Source organism: Artibeus jamaicensis, unplaced genomic scaffold (genome assembly GCF_021234435.1).
Source record: "Artibeus jamaicensis isolate MK-2021 breed Jamaican fruit bat unplaced genomic scaffold, CSHL_Jam_final scaffold_854, whole genome shotgun sequence".
NCBI classification, from domain to species: domain Eukaryota; kingdom Metazoa; phylum Chordata; class Mammalia; order Chiroptera; family Phyllostomidae; genus Artibeus; species Artibeus jamaicensis.
The window spans coordinates 259118-275696 of NW_026522058.1; the positions used below are offsets into that span (position 1 = coordinate 259118).

The 16579-nt window shown below is 39.6% G+C and overlaps 1 protein-coding gene and 1 non-coding gene across 2 annotated transcripts; one reads left to right on the forward strand and one right to left on the reverse strand.

Moving 5' to 3' along the window:
• Positions 1–468: 468 nt before the first annotated feature.
• TOX4 (TOX high mobility group box family member 4) lies at positions 469–16371 on the reverse strand. The gene is made up of 9 exons (XM_053660737.1): positions 16270–16371; positions 15974–16042; positions 8730–8972; positions 7585–7845; positions 7006–7236; positions 5324–5404; positions 2985–3728; positions 1568–1731; positions 469–903 (listed from the first exon to the last, which is right to left on the reverse strand). Exons 1-9 carry the CDS (start codon positions 16273–16275, stop codon positions 843–845), a joined length of 1860 nt encoding a protein of 619 aa, XP_053516712.1. The 5' UTR covers positions 16276–16371; the 3' UTR covers positions 469–842.
• LOC119054274 (U6 spliceosomal RNA) lies at positions 9675–9778 on the forward strand. The gene has a single exon (XR_005083487.1). It is a non-coding gene; the product is annotated as a U6 spliceosomal RNA (small nuclear RNA).
• Positions 16372–16579: the final 208 nt, after the last annotated feature.

The window sequence follows — 16579 nt, forward strand, 5'->3', positions numbered from 1 at the left end:
CTTCAGATTATCATTGCTAAGGCTACCTAAACACTTGCTTATTCTATTACAGCTATGTGGCTTTGCTAGTCTATTCTTTGGTTTATTTTCAAGAACAGTGAAATAAATACATTTTAGATTAAATTTTAAGTAGTTGTCTAGGGTGTGCAGAGAATTAGCTTCTATATATTATGTAAGTGAAAACACCTCTGACCTACCTTTTAAAAGGTATTTCATCAAACATAAGTGAACACAACTTCCATCTTTGTAGAGTTCTGCCTTTTACATTCAGAAACTGATAACTGAGATAAGAAAGGACATTGACTACAGAAATAATATTTGTAAAGAGGAATAAGAAACTCCTGGGTGATGTTATTTTCTCTAGTCCAGTGTGCCTCTGTTGAAAACCTTTGTTCTAAAACCAATGTATCTCTGTTTAATCAACCTTTTATCCCCTTTAAAATTGATGCATAGTCATAGGCTCAAAGATGATGTGTATGTCATAATTTTAATAGTCTTTTAGAAGGACTCTGGTATGACAATTATACCAAGAAGTTTCCTCAAACAACCCCCCCACCACCCCTATGTTCTGCTTGTCCATATTCCCTTCACCTTTTCCTCTGCTATTATTACTGGCATCTCTGCTTGTATTTAAAAGTAAAGAGCAATTCCAGATTACAGCAAACTCAATGGCCATGCTCCATAGCCTGGCCCCTTGCTGAAGAGAGAAAAGGGGAGAAGTGTGAAGGGACCATCATGGGTTGAGATCAGGCACTATCAAAAGCACAGCTTGAGTTCTGAAAGCAGGGTCTTGGACATGTTCCTGGCAGATAAATCTTCACTGGCTTGGAGAATATCAAGGACTATTTTACAAACACCACTGCGTTTGAATTTCTAGAGGCTAGCCAGGCCAAGAAGACATCCCTAAGAGAGAAAAAGACACACAGAGAATTATAATTTATACGTAATCTTGTTTAACTGTCTTAAACAAACAGGTTCCCAGTTAATGTCCTATAGCTTCAAGTGAGATGGTATCACTCAGTAGAAATAATAGGCAATGGGCCTGAAAGTCAGCAGTACAGTCAATCCTAGTTTACTAAAGTGGACTTGAAACAGGAAATACCAATGCCTTGTTTCATGGATGTAGATAAATCCCAGAAAATTTAGAGAGATGGGCAAAATCTTCAGGGCCCCCCCAACCCCTGCCATACTTAGTACCTTATTGTGCTACTTATCACTTACCCATTCCTTCTCAAATTCGAACTCCCTAAGTGGTGAGATGTGCACTAAGGAGGTCAGTGAAGCTATATTCTAAGTCACTAATTGCTTAATGTGTCATCAAACAGTTAAAAAGCATGCATAAACGTAAATGAACTGCCAATTATGTGCTCTTTGTCTTTGTGGCAAAGTAAGCTCTATTTAAGCAGGGGCATGATAGCCTCTACAATCATACGTAGGTTCAGCAACCTATCCTACTTAGGGTAATGTATATCCTATCTAAGGTAACACTAGTATGCTCAGGGTTACCATGTTTTTCAAGAGTTAATTTAGCAATACCCGAACTGTAAGAAGAAAAACTATAACTCACCTGCAGTGCTTCACCACACACTCATTGCTGCAGTACTCATTGTCCCAGTCCTTACTTGCAACAGGAGGGTTCTCACAACCAGACCTCACACACCGAGGCTGAGGTGAGAGTGTCACAGGAGACCCACTCACCAATTCAACATCCATTTGAGAAGGAGACTCAACCTATGAGAGGAAGAGCACCAAAAATGGATTAGATTTGCTACCTACCTTGCCAGCCACTGGTCAGTTTAACTCTGGGACCCAGTGGAGCAACAGGTGTTAAAATCCCTCACATATGGGTTAACATTCAAAAAGAAGATGAGTTTTTGTTTTCCTCCTTCTTATCCAGTTTTAGAACTTTGCCAAGCAGACTGGCATGAAGATTCTTCCCATCAGGAGAATGCCAGCCATATGCTAGTATAGTTGACCCTTCAACAACCCGGGTTTGAACTGCATGGGCCCACTCAAGCATAAGCATTTACTTGTGCAGTTAAAGCACCATTAGTTTTGATACCTAGTTGGGAATCTATGAATGTGGAGGGCCAACTAGTAGTGTTACATGTGCATGGTGGGTCACTGTTCTCTTTAATTTTAATCTCAGCCATCACTGACTATTCCACATTTGAATACTATCCCTCTGAAAATACCAAAAGTAACATGTAAATAGAGGTTGGGTCACCTCACCTCAACTAAGACTATGAGGGCTAACAAAAGACAATGTGCTGTTACAAAGAGAAAAGAACTTGGGAGGTTCAGTTATTTTTTTTTTTTTACAGCTACTGCTTTGTTGGTGGTTGAGCTAGTCTCAAATCCATATTTTAAAATGACCACTGGTAATGTGTAAGTTAAAACTAGGGTAATGGGCAGCTGTTCATGTTGCTTTGGACTCAATGATATGAACCAACTGAATTTTTCCAGCTAGATCCCCTATCTATCTCTACATTAAAAACATCAAGCCAAGCAGTCCAGATACAGGAGAAATAGAAACATTTAAATCTCCAAAGTTTAGGATTCTTGGATAGATAACTCCAAAAAAATAACTCGAGGCTGAGGTTGAATCCTCTGGGATACCAGGCCCTCTAGAGGATGCTTCTCACCAAGGATACTGGAGCATCACGGATGGGACAAGTCACAGATGCAAGGAACCGTCCTTTATAGAAGCAGTCCCCAACCTTTTTGGCACCAGGGACCAGTTTCATGGAAGACAATTTTTCCATGGACTGGGGTTGGGAGGATGGTTTCTGGATGATTCAAGCACATTATATTCAAGCTCACGTCCTGCTGTGCAGCCTGGTTCCTAATAAGCCCAGAGGTTGGAGACCCCTGCTTTTGGTTGCCAGGCATTTAGTGCTAGTAGCAACCCCTACTTTAATATAGCAACCAAAAATATTATACATTTCTACTTATCTCTAGGAAAGAATTTAAAACAGCCGTACCTCAGGAACTACGTCTGTGATCATCTCACAGATTGTATCAGGAGAGGTTTCCTCCACTGCATGGGCCTCAGGGCTGGTATTCATAGGCCGCTCGGGGCTACTTTCCACAGCTGGTGGGACTAAGGTGGTCTGCATTTTCAGAGTGGGTCCAGGCACAATCTTGATCTGCAGAGGAGGTGGTTGCTGCTGTAAATTGATTCGAGCTTTCTGAGGCGGAGGCTGTTGCATAGCCTGGAGTGGGGGAGGCTGCTGCAGAATGGTCACTTGCTGCTGAGTAGGGGGCTGAGGCATCTGTTGCAAAGGAGGGGGTTGTAGTCGGGGTGGAGGCAATTGCATGGAAGCAGCAGCAGCTGCTGCTGCCTGCAACACTGACCGAGTGACAATCTGGGCTTGTTGACTGGGCTGGATAGTAGCTGTGCTGGTTTGGCCTAGTTGTATCCCCCGGGAGGTCACCACTGTAGCTGGGATAACAGTAACCATCCCTCCTTGAGACATGGTAATAGATGAGGGCAACATCTGTTTGGTAATAATCAACTTGGTGATATTAGGCTGACCCCCAGCACCAGAAGATGCCTGGTTTGCCACATAGGATGAAAGAGTGGAGTTAACAACAATGGAAGGGGACAGAGCAGGAGGCTCTGCTGAAGCTGGTGCTGGAGAAGCTGGGTCAACGGTAGCCACAGGAGGTGGAGAAGGAGTCTGTGATGATGGCACTGGATCCAACTCCACTGTTTCTACAGTGGCCTAAAAGAAAACAAAAAGTCAATTGGGAAATTTACTCTTTTCTGCAGGCTATATTCACTTTAATCACCTCCCCAAAAAGACAATACATCGCAGATTGGAGATTAAAAAAAGGGAGGGGGGAATAGCAGCTGTAAGTCCTACCCTGGCTAAAACAAACAACAAAATAAACTCAGATTGTTTAGCAAGGTTCATGATGGAAACAGGAAATCATGTTATACATGAGGTCTGTCCAGAAGGTACCCAGTCATGTAATATGAAAATTACACATATACTGAAGATACAAATATAGGAAACATTGTACACAGGACAATCTCGCATCAGTCCCCTTCAAAGTAGGCACGTTGGGACCTCACACAGTTCTCCCAATTGCTATCAGCTGCCCTGCTGTATTTTCCTGAATCTCATCTACAGTCTGAAATCTCCTCCCTGTCAAAGGGAATTGTAGTTTTGGGAAAAGCCAAAAGTCTCAGGTCGCTAAATCTGGGCTGTAGAGAGGCTGAGTCACCTGGGTGATTTGATGTTTCAAAAAAAACTCTCCACAACACATGATGCATGAGCAGGTGCATTGTTGTGATAAAGCTGCCTGCCAATCACCAGTTGCCCATAGCTGCAGCCTTCTGAATCATCCTAATAGTTTCCACAGAGGAATGTTCAGCTCACTCAACAGCGCCTACCACCCCCACTGATAAGTACAGTGAAGTCATCATTATACAGGCATATGCATTCCAGCCCACTCTCCTTTGCTGACAGGTTATATCGATGTCAGGCAAACTGTTCTTGTTGTATTAACAATGGCTGGACTTTTTCTGGATAGACCTCGTATTTCTAAGCTTTTTTTTTTTTTAAGATTTTTATTTATCTTTAGAGGGGAAGGGAAAGAGAGATGGAGAGAAATATCAAGGTATGGTTGCCTTCTCGTGTGTCCCCTGCTGGGAACTGGCCTGCAACCCAGGCAGTGCCCTGACTGGGAACTGAACTGTAGTCCTTTGGTTTGCAGACCCGCACTCAATCCACTGAGCTACGCTAGCCAGGGCGTATTTCTAAGCTTTTAATACTATATACAACATTAAGAGGTTCCAGATTTTTTGGTGGCATCCTTCTAACTACTAATAAGCAGCTCAAAAAATTTTTTTAATTTTACTTTTTTTAGAGAGAGGGGAAGAAGAAACACAGGGAAAAAACCATCAATGTGTGGCTGTCTCTGGAATGTCCACTACTGGGGCCCTAGCCCACAATCCAGGCATGTGCCCTGACTGGGAATTGAACCACAACCTTTTGGTTTGCAGCCCATGCTCAAATCCACTGAGCTATACCGGCCAGGGCTCAAAAAAATCTTTTTATTGGTTTAATACTCACCTACCCTTACCCTCTTACCTGACATTTTTTTTTAAAGATTTTATTTTTTAATTTCTTAGAGAGGGGGGAAGGGGAGGAGATAGAGAGGGAGAGAAACATCAATGTGTGGTTGCCTCTCACATGGCCCCCACTAGGGACCTGGCCTGCAACCCAACATGTGCCCTGACCGGAAATCAACCGGCAACCCTTTGATTTGCAGCCCATGCTCAATCCACTGAGCTACACCAGCCAGGGCTTACCTGACATTCTTGATTGTCTTTATAAGCAGCCAGAGCTTTCAGATACTCTTTCTTGGCAGCCTCAGTTTTTCTCTTATATACCTGCAGGAAAGAGAAGCTGTTTAAGAAGTCCCCATACTTCTAGAAAAGACTGTTAAATCTATTATTCATCAATGTATGACAATCTGTCTGAATATTGACAACTCCTTTAGTGAATATATTTCTGAAAGCTAGCAATCAAGGCAGCCTTTATGTCAGACTTCTAAGAATCTGAAAGCTAGCCAATCAACAAGAATATTGCCAGAATAACCCCACTTCTGAAGCTGACACCAACCCATGCCTACTTCTATTAGCAAAACAAATCCTAATCTCAAAACGTTTTAACATCAGTAGTTTGCTTAGCCCGGGATAGTGCCTAACCAGTATACTCTCCCTTAAAGAATGTGTTTTTAAAAAAAAGGAATGTGTTAATTTTTTTAAAGATTTTATTCATTTATCTTTAGAGGGGAAGGGAAGGAGAGAGGGAGAGAAATATCAATGTATGGTTGCCTCTTGTGTGTCCCCTGCTGGGAACTGGCCTGCAACCCAGGTATGTGTCCTGACTGGGAATCGAACTGTGATCCCTTAGTTCACAGGCTCACGCTCAATCCACTGAGTTACACCAGCCAGAGCAGAATGTGTTAAATTATTTGTGATGATGGCCACAAGAGCTCTTTCCCTTTTGCATACTTCTTCCACCAAGAGCTGAAACCTATTTCTCCTTTCTCTGAATCTGGGCTAGCTCTATGAAGTGCTTTGACTGTTAAAATGTGGCTGAAGTGACAAAAAGAGACCTTGAAGCATCTGTTTTTGTCCTCTGGGAATACTGGTCTGTGTTTGCCATACTATAAAGAAGCCAGTCTAGTCTATGTGGAGGACAGGAGCCACGTGAAAGAGAACCAAGTCATCTCAACCAATAGGTAGCACCAACTGCCAGACACGGGGGCAAAGTCCCCTTGGCCAATCATACCAACTGTCATTTGACTACAACCCCGGGAATGAGCCCAGGCAAGAACACTAGGGAAAACCTTCCAACCACTTTACAGAATCATGAGAAATAGTAAATTGCCATGGTTTTAAGCCACCAAATTTGTGATGCTTTGCTCAGTAGTAATAGGTAACGGATATAAGTAATCTATGATAAAATTACCTTTTTCAAATTATTAAGTAGCAGACTCATTTTGACACAAGACCTGGAGAGTATATGATGATGATAGCCATTTTAATTCTATGTTTTATTATATAGTATCACAATTTTCTTTTTTTTAAATCTAAATTAAATTTAGGGAGATTAACTACAGTTTTTAAGTTTAAAGTAGGTCAATAAGAAAATCCTAAACTATATTCTAAATCCAAACTTGGTAATAAATTTTATAGTTAGCCACAGCATGCAATTTATCAAGGAATAACCTGATTTTACAGTAAAAAAATGAGGCTTAGGAAAATTAGTGTTTTTATAATAATTATTAATAATTTTTAGATGAGTATTCTAGACTTGGTGTATGGGTGCAGCTTCTTAGACAAAGGATAATCTGTGAATGCCACTGACAAAGAGTTGATATTACAAAAGACCATGTAAGAAAGTTAAAACTTAAAGTTTTTACCCCCTTACTTAAAAACTCCTAGAACATTTATTATCCACTAGTTCCTCATTATTTGCTCACCTGTTTTTGCTCCTCTCCAAGACTGTCCCACATGGAGGCCACAATTTTTGAAACTTCCCCAAAAGTGGCATTGGGATTCTGTCCCTTGATGGCAGCCTGTGTGTCACGGAAGAACAAAGCATATGCTGAAACTGGTTTCTGCGGTTCATTAGGATCTTTCTTTTTCCTCTTCTTTGGGGTCTTCTGCTTTTTCCCTGCTTCCACCACAACTGTCTTCTGGCTGGGGAGTTGCTGTAGGGGAGAAAAGAGAATTACAAGAAAGAAGAAGGGAAGTATCATGTCTGGAGAACTGTAAGAAAAGGACTTTTATATGGGGGAAACTAGCTACATGAATGGAATTTTCAGAAATGCTAAAAATAGAGGCAACAGGATTAAGGTATTAGTAAAGTATGTGAGAACCAATAAAAATGGAGATTGGGAGGAGCATTATAAACTGTAAATTGAGAGGCAGGACCCCATACCCAGAAAAGAGCAGAGGAGATGGCAGGACAGGAGTAAAGATACTGAGTAGTTCTGTGTGCCAAGAGTTTTATTCCAGAATATCATGGCAGATTTGACTTTTGGCAGGGAATGCCTCACCCTCCGGAAATCCTCAACACCATCCTCATGAAGTGAACTAGTAGGTGAAGGGGTGGTTGAAAGACGATCCTCAGGTGACTGGGCAGGGGGCAGGATGGTGCCACCCCCTAAGCTCAAACCAAGTTGAGAACTCAGTTCTGACTGATCAATGGTGGTCAACTGGCTATGCCCCATCAAGCCAGATGTCATGTCTGTCATTGGTACATCAATTGTAACAGGTGGGTTGGCGCTATACTGAGTTCCTATAGAATGGTCCAAGTCCTGAGAGAAGCAGAAGGACTAATTAAACACTAAATATAAAGAACACCACTCTTCCCCCCCAACCCTGACAGGACAGCGTATAAACCCTCTACTCATCCACATTTTATCACTGTTTAAACTTTAAACATCAAATAATTTCTCTACATATAAAATATATTAAGCTTTTCAATAAAGTACAGAAACTAGTTAAGTCACTTCTTTGTATCCAAAGGCCTATTCTAAAACAACTAAAAACAATGAGAGAAGTCTTACTTTGGGACAAATTAAAGAGTATATAAATTATTTGGTAATCTGGAGGTAGTGATGACTCAAGGAATAAAGAAAAACGTTCTCCCTACACCCTGCTAAAACAATGGCTTTTAAAGTTGCAATACACAGGCAATCAGAGTAAATTAGTCCAAAGTTGAGATGTTTGGCGTCAACTATAAGGTGTGGAGATGTACTACTGATGAGATGTACTGAAAGCTCAATATACTGATTTATAACACATACTAACCCACAATTAGTACATTTGGTTTAGACTGTTTTGGAATAAATCTCTCAACGTGCCCGCTGTCACACTCACATTTGAATCCTAGGATGCGAAGTCCGTGTTAGAAGAGGGGGTAAAAACCCTTTTCTTTGTTTCAAAAATCACAATAAATCATTTTCAACTCAGTGTTCACATTGGACATTTTATAATTTTAAACCATTTTTCAGGTAAAATTGATTCAGATGATAAACCTCATTTTTCAGGGGAAATTAAGTCTTTGATGATAAGCCTTCATTGACAAGAATGAGAAACAAGTAACACCCAAGTACAGCAGGGAATGGAGAGTCACTTCTGTTTTCCCTAATACCATGCCCATGAGTTTGGGTAAGCTTGAAAATGTCTTGCCCCTTACCATGGTCAAGCCCCCACTCAGGAGCCCCCCGCCCTGCTCCATCAAGCCATGGGTCATGCCCACAGGCATGTCCAATGTCTGGACCCCATATTGGGCTGAAAAGCTGCCATCCTGAGATGAGGAAGGGTCTGCCAGGTCATCAAAGTGGCCAACCACATCTGAGACAGCCAGTGAAGGATCAGAATCCAAGGAGATAGGTGGGATTTCAAATTCCTCATCACCCAAGCTTGGTGTATGGAATGTCTGTAGGGGGCAAAAAAAGAGGACAGATAATTAGTGGGAAGAGAAGGCACTGCACACTGCTAAAGGAAGAACATACTGGGTACTGGAGATTCACTGGAAAGAGGAAAGTGTACTTCTTTCCAACTTTCGTTATCAATTTCTTAGGACCTATTGAATTTTACAAATAAACCTCTTTTCATACCATTGGTCATATGGCCCATATAGGCAGCCAACATAAACCACAGTTCTTAATTCTTTTATCTTTTCCACTTTTACCATCTCAGTTATCCTAAACTATTATGTCTATTATTCTGCTGAGTGATTCTTTTCAGCACCATTAGTATGGACCCAGACTTTATAACCTGTTTAGCTATGATATTTCAAGTCTCTCTAAAGATTCTGATAGCAGTGATTTCATGCCTACTACACCTGAGCTATTACACCACAGAAATTCATTGTCAACCACACAATTATACTTTGTTGTCTTAGGTTCCCTTAAAGCTTATCCTATCATGCTCCCCTTATCCCCCCCTAAAGTGTATGCACTTAAGCGTTTCCTACCTCTCTTCCATTTTAGAAATCATGACATTAACAACAACAAAACAAAACAAAAACAAAAACAACAAGATACCCATTTGCATAGTATTTTTGAAAAACTCACAATACCGAATAATAATAATAGTGAGAAGAAAAATGTAACAGCTACAGTCGAAAGGCAAACTGGTGCTTGCTTTGGCAGCACATATACTAAAACTGGAACTATACAGAGATTAGCATGGCCCCTGAGCAAGGATGACAGGCAACTTTGTGAAGTGTTCCATATTTTAAAAAAACAATGGCAAAATGATTTTCTAACAGTTGCCAAACATATTCCTGGTCTTGCTCTGACCAAGCCTTTTTGTAAGTGAAAAAAAAAAAAAGATTACTCCAGCTGGCTAAAGACTCAACTCCTTTCTCTGAATCCAACTACAAAAATAATACTCTTTTTATTCTGAATTGGGCCACCATTCATGGAGCTAACAGACTAATGGCTGACAAAGATATGTTAAATGCTATGATTTCTTTCGATACTAAAAAAGTAAAATAGCATCTGCAAGTACATTTAGAGTTGTGAGTATGTGAAACAGGGTTTATTCTTATATTATTATTTAATATTGTACTATTTTACATATGAATCGTAAACCTACTTTTGTCCAAACCTGTAAATATACCAAGAAAGACAGTATCAAGAGAGGTCTTAGGTTCAAGTACCAGCTCTACCCCTTACTACATGACCTTAAATGACCTTTCCTCATGTATAAAATGGGAGTTGTAATGGTAATCTCCTTATATGCTTTTTATGAGGATTACTGGGATTTAATACACAAAAGGTTATAATCACACTGCTTGATATATATAAACACATACACACATTTGCTAAAGAACTGTTATTAACTGATGTTATTAATGGTAACATCAATACCTGAGTTATTATGAACTTGTCAGCTACCCCAACCAATTATCACAGGTAGTTGAAATTTTGGAAACTTTACATTCTATCAACCTGTCATATAGTAGAGTTAATGTCAACTGATTCAAATCAAATTCAATAGACACTCCCATTTTTTTATGATTAAACAATTCATTCTAAGAGGTCCTCAAAGTTTTACTAGACCCAGAAAGGGTCTCACTAATATCCTTTTTATTTTAATGAAGACATTGCTAGAATACTTCCAGCTAGTAGAAACTAGGAGGGCAAAGGTATATCTCTAAAATACCCAAACTCTCTGAATCACATTGGCAAACAGAAATGTTTCCTATAAGATAAAAGGACATGTATATAGTTTCATTTCTACATTTTTCTCCTCTAAGATCCTTACTATTTTACTTAGCATGGTAAAAATTTCATAGTTATCTGGACTATGTCATGACTGTAAGGTAAGGAGCATGGGGGCAGGCAGTTCTTGGTAGAAAAACTAAGACTCTCCCCCAAGAACTAAACTTTTCTCAGTATGCAACTCAAAATTTTTGTTATGATGTGGGAGTTTTGCTTTTTTTAAAAAAAGATTTTATTTATTTATTTTGGACAGAGGGGAAGGGAGGGAGAAAGTGAGGGAGAGAAACACCAACGTGTAGGTGCCTCTTGTGTGCCCGCTCAGGAGGACCCAGCCTGAATTGAACCAGGAGCCCTTTGGTTCGCAGGCTGGCACTCAATCCACTGAACCACACCAGCCAGGGCTTTATGCGGAAGTTCTTAGTTTTAGGTCCATGACACTGAAATTTCACTTTAGATTTATGTGAGCACTTTTCCGGAAAGGGGTACAAAGATTTTTTACCAAATTCTCATGCAAACTAACAAGCTACAAGGACAGGAAAAAGGACTGGGGAAGCATCTAATGTGCTAGATCAATTGTTACACGATAGTGGTTTTTCAATTTTTTTAAAGATACCGATTGCTTTGGCAAAGTAAAAGATGCCTATTCATGACAAAAGATATTTACCACACAAATAAAAAAGCAACTCTGCTGAGATATGAAAATGATACTATTTGTTAGTGAGAACTGAAAAAGAAATAAAAATTCATACCCTAAACAAGAAACCAGTGTTCTACAAAGGACCAGCCCTCACAAACTATCTGGAGTGCTCTCATGTACTAGACTAAAAAACCAGACACGCAGAGATTCCACTGTACCAAATTAACAAGGCATTCTTTCTAAGTACCATCTCCTGGAAACAGCTTTGTTAGTCACTACCTGTGACTTTAATGGTAGGGTGTTTTGTTCTTTTTTTTAGTGGGGGGAAGGTAGTCGTTTTATTTGTTTTTTTCCTTTAAGTGTGAAGAGTAAAATAATGGCAATGATTAAAAATACAAAAAGGATAAATAAGGTACAGGCTAGAATGTAAACAGGTTCACTCTAAATCCCTTTTACTACAAGTGATCTGTATGATTATGGTTAAAATACAATAATGAAAATTAAATTTATTTTATTTTAGTCGATCTACTACATAACCAGATCATACCCTAGACTGTCAAATATAAATCAAAGATAAAATTGGCAAATATTAAATACAAATGATGTAGACACAGAAGAAGAAAACACAAACATAATGTGGCTACCTTCTCACTCAGCTTTCTTTTCCTTCTCTGTTGAACTCCTGGGTCTTTTAGGGGAGGAAGCAGTTTGGGAATTACAGTTTATAAACTAAGGATACTTACTGAGAACCAAAAAATTTAAAATACCATTTCCCTACCATTTCACATTCTCCCCCTTACCAAAATACACAACCCAGTATTTCTTTAGTTTCTTGTGTAAATTATTCATTAAAAACATGTAATTAAAACATCTATTTATCCAACAGTACACTGGTATTTTGAGTTAAGATAACTTATTATTCTTAGAAAATGATATAGTAATAAAATGAACTATTCAGCCTGAAATCGTTAACTGGCTCTAATGTTACAAATACTTTTTCTAACTAAGCATAGGTATATTTAAAACTTATAATTCTCCCAAAGGGCTAAAAGCGTAATATCATTATATAAGAGCCACCCTGAATGAAACGAAAAGCTTAAACTCCCTTTATATTACAGAGCTTTCCTATTTAAAGCAATGTTATGATAAATGCTAAGTTTGTCTCTCTAGACACCTATTCTTTAAAAATTATTTCTTACTTTACTTAGGTATAACTTATGTACACAAATTCTAAGTGCATAGTTTAATAATTTTTTTTTACGTATGTCAATATCCAATGAACCACCAGTGAGATCAAAGATACAGAACTTTTCCATCACTCCAAAAGATTTTCTCATGCTTTTTCCTAGTCAATGATCCCTCCCTTCCTGGACAGATATCACTATTCTGATTTCTATCACTGCAGTTTAGTATTGTATATTCTTGATCTTCATTTAAAAATAAACTCATCTTGGCCCTTGCTGGCGTGGCTCAGTGGATTGAGTTCTGGCCTGCAAACTGGGGGTCCCTGGTTCGATTCCCAGTCAGGGCACATGCCTGGGTTGTTGGACAGGTCCCCAGTTGGGGGCATGTGAAAGGTAACCACACACTGGTGTTTCTCTCTCTCTTTCTCCTTCCCTCCCCCCTCCCTAAAACTAAATAAATAAAATCTTTTAAAAAGCCCAAAACTGCCCTGGGTGGTGTAGCTCAGTGGATTGAGCATGGGCCTGTGAAGCAAAGGGTCCCCGGTTCAATTCCCAGTCAGGGCAAATGCCTGGGTTGTAGACCAAGTCCCCAATGGGGGGACACATGAGAGGCAACCACACACTGATGTTTCTCTCCCACTCTTTCTCCTTCCCTTCCCCTCTCTCTAAAAATAAATAAATAAATAAAATATTTTTTAAAAGCCCAAAACTCATATTGTGTCTGCTCTTTTATATCTGGCTTCGGTTATGAAATGATCTATTTTTGAGGTCACCAAAGTTGCATTTGTTAGTTTGTTCTTTTTTTATCACTATGGTTGTTTTTTTTAACCAATGTACCAGTTTATAGACACTTGGGTTGTTTCCAGTTTAAGTACTATGAGTAAAGTTATTGTGCACATACATGTTTTTGGTGACTATATATGAACTCATTTCTCTCATGTATATTATCAAAGAATGGAACTACTAGGTCACAGGGTGTCCTTAGTAGATGCTGCCCATTTTCCAAAGTGGTTGAATCAATTTATAGTCTCACCAGCAATGATTAAGAATTATTTATATGCTTGTTAACTCTTGTTATCGTAATAACTCTTGTTATTATGATTTTAATAGGTATTTAAAATCACCCAATGAGTGATGATGACCGTTTTTCAGATGCTTAATGGCAATTTGGATAATTTCTTTTATGAAGTATGTGTTCAAACCTTTTGCCCATACTAGACTTACTGGGGTCATCATTTCCTAAGTTATATAGGGCAGTGTAATCACTATGTTGTACACTTGATACTAACACAATATTGTATGTCAACTGTAATTTTATTTTATTTTTTTTAAGATTTTATTTATTTTTAGAGGGGAAGGGGAGAAGGAGAGAAACATCAATGTATGGTTGCCTTTCATGCGTCCCCTGCTGGGAACTGGCCTGCAGGGAACCAGCCTGCAACCCAGGCATGTGCCCTGACTGGAAATCGAACCGCCATTGTGTGGTTTGCAGGCATGCGCTCAATCCACTGAGCTACACCAGCCAGAGCTATCAACTGTAATTTTAAAAAAAGGAACAGAGGTCTCTCCACCACTATGTACTGCCTCCCATCATATTTGCAAAGAATTCAGCACCTAGAAAGTACTTAAAAAAAAACCACTAAAAAACAAATCTTGCCTATTTTTAAATTGGATTCATTTTGCAAAAGTATTTGATATATTCTTAATATATATGTACTTAAGATATCTTCTCAGACTCTATAGAATACCTATTTAATTTCTTAAAGATGTGTTTTGATGATGTCCAATTTTGACAAAGTCCAATTATTCAATTTTTTATGGTTAATACTTTTGTGGACATCTTTTTCTTGCAAGAACATTCTAAAAATTACTCTCCTTCTAAAAAAAATTTTTTAATTTACCTTTACTAGTTCTAAGTGGCTTACATTAACAACAAAAACCACAAACAGATTAAAATAAAGCTTAAAACAAAACAAGACAAAACGAAACCGGGGAAGGGAAGGTGACATTTTATTTTATTTTTTATTTCATTTGTTTAATTTTTATGTGGGAAGGTGACATTTTATGATGAGAACATTTAACAATGACAGAGTCCTGGGCTAGAAGAAGCCATTGAAATGTAGTTAACAGCACCTTGGCAAAGTACTTTTTTTTTTAATGTCTTAAAGTCATAAAGGCAAAATTGTGGAGACCTGATTTAGAAAAAATTGGCAATGATTCACTTGCATGTGGATGAGGTCAATATGAGATTTATGGCACTTGCAATAATGAAATTAAACCATGGAGATACTACTTAGGAGAAACTGGCAATAAGACTGCAGAGCATCAAACAGATTTTAGTTTTATATCATTCGTAAATCCTGCTGCTCATTTGATTTACACTTTCCCCTGCTTAGGAAAATAATAATAACTATAAAGAAGTTAAAAAGTAGCAAGTACCCCATGTCAATCTCATTCTCATCCATGAAAACATTAGTTTATTATTATAGAATAAGCCTATTCAACAGCAATGGAGAATTCTTTGTAAAAAAAAAAAAAACTGATGCAAATGGTCCACAACACTTTTGAAAAAAAATTTAAGTCTCAAAAGACAGTAGAAAGCTCAAGATTTCAGTTTCCCAAAGACAAAGACCAAGAAATTTATTCTTGTCTGTTCCATCTTTCTCTTTGCCTTACTTAAGTGATACATAGCTATATTATGACAATATTTCAACCAAAACTTTCCCACGAATACTAAAAGACCTCACCATAACCATTACTTCTACTTCTCAGCATTATTACAGCCATCTGGAGAAACTGACATACAAAGGTGAAGTAACCTGCTCAAACTAAGTCAGAAATACATGTTCTACTCAATTCCCTTCATGTTGTTTGGCATCTATTTCCTTTCATCCCGTCACTAGCAAAACAGGCTGACACCATATATACAAAAATAACTATTAACTTTTTAATTTTTATCAATGAATAGCAAATTTAATGAAACAAAGACCCTTTCAACAGAGTTTCAAAAACAAACACATGCCCATGGTTAACCCCTGATTAGCTGTACTCCTTCCCTCACCCCAATTTTTTAGCTGAAATATTCGCTTCCCTCTGCGATCCCCTAATATTGTCACAGTTACTTCTCGCCAACTAAAGGAGACAATTCCCCTGTCATCCAATCCAGAATCACTCTGAAATAGATTAGACTTTTCCAAAGTCCCGCTTTTCTGATGACAGCAGCTTCCCCGGCCTCCCCTTAGACCTCACAAGCTCCAGAAGCTGCCACTTCTCTCTAAATACCAACAGCGGCCTCTGGTTCCCAGCCCCCGGTCCCTGGGGTCCTCTCCTCCCCACCGCCGCCTCACGCGCCCCCCTCCCCCCAGCATCAGCAGCTCGTGCTCACCTCGGCCCCTGACAGGAAGGGGTGAGAGGGCCCTGTGATCGTGAGGTAATTGTCATTTCCTCCGGGAAACTGGAAACCAAAAGAAAGCCACGGGGATAAGTTAGAGCGAGCAGGGAGTTAGCTAGGAACGACGTATTCTCACCCCGACATTCAAACACTCCCCAGACCCCACTCTTTTTGCCGTTCTGTCAATTGCTTCTCCGCCCTGTTAACTGCTTCTCCGCCCAGCTTCCCGCCTCTGCTTCAACCAGTCAGCTGGGATCTCTTGCCCGCCTCTTCAGCACTCAGGTTCCTACCTCCATTTTCACACAACGACTACCACCGTCTCAGTCCCCACATCGTTCCCACCGCCCTCACAGGACTCGGCACTGCCGTCACTTCCGCAAAGATGTGCGTCGCTCTCCGCTGATTGGAAGGGGCTGGTGTGAGTCAGGTTCGGGATGGTCCTAAGGGTGGAAAGACTAGCTATCGCCCCCTGGAGCTTGGTGGGATAATGGCACGTAGTTGTGTTAGAGGCGTCCCTGGAGGCTGTGTCTAGGTAATACCGTCGCTCTGGCAGAGAGAGGAAATCTGGGGAGAGCAATAGAGACGTGATCTGGGCTAGAG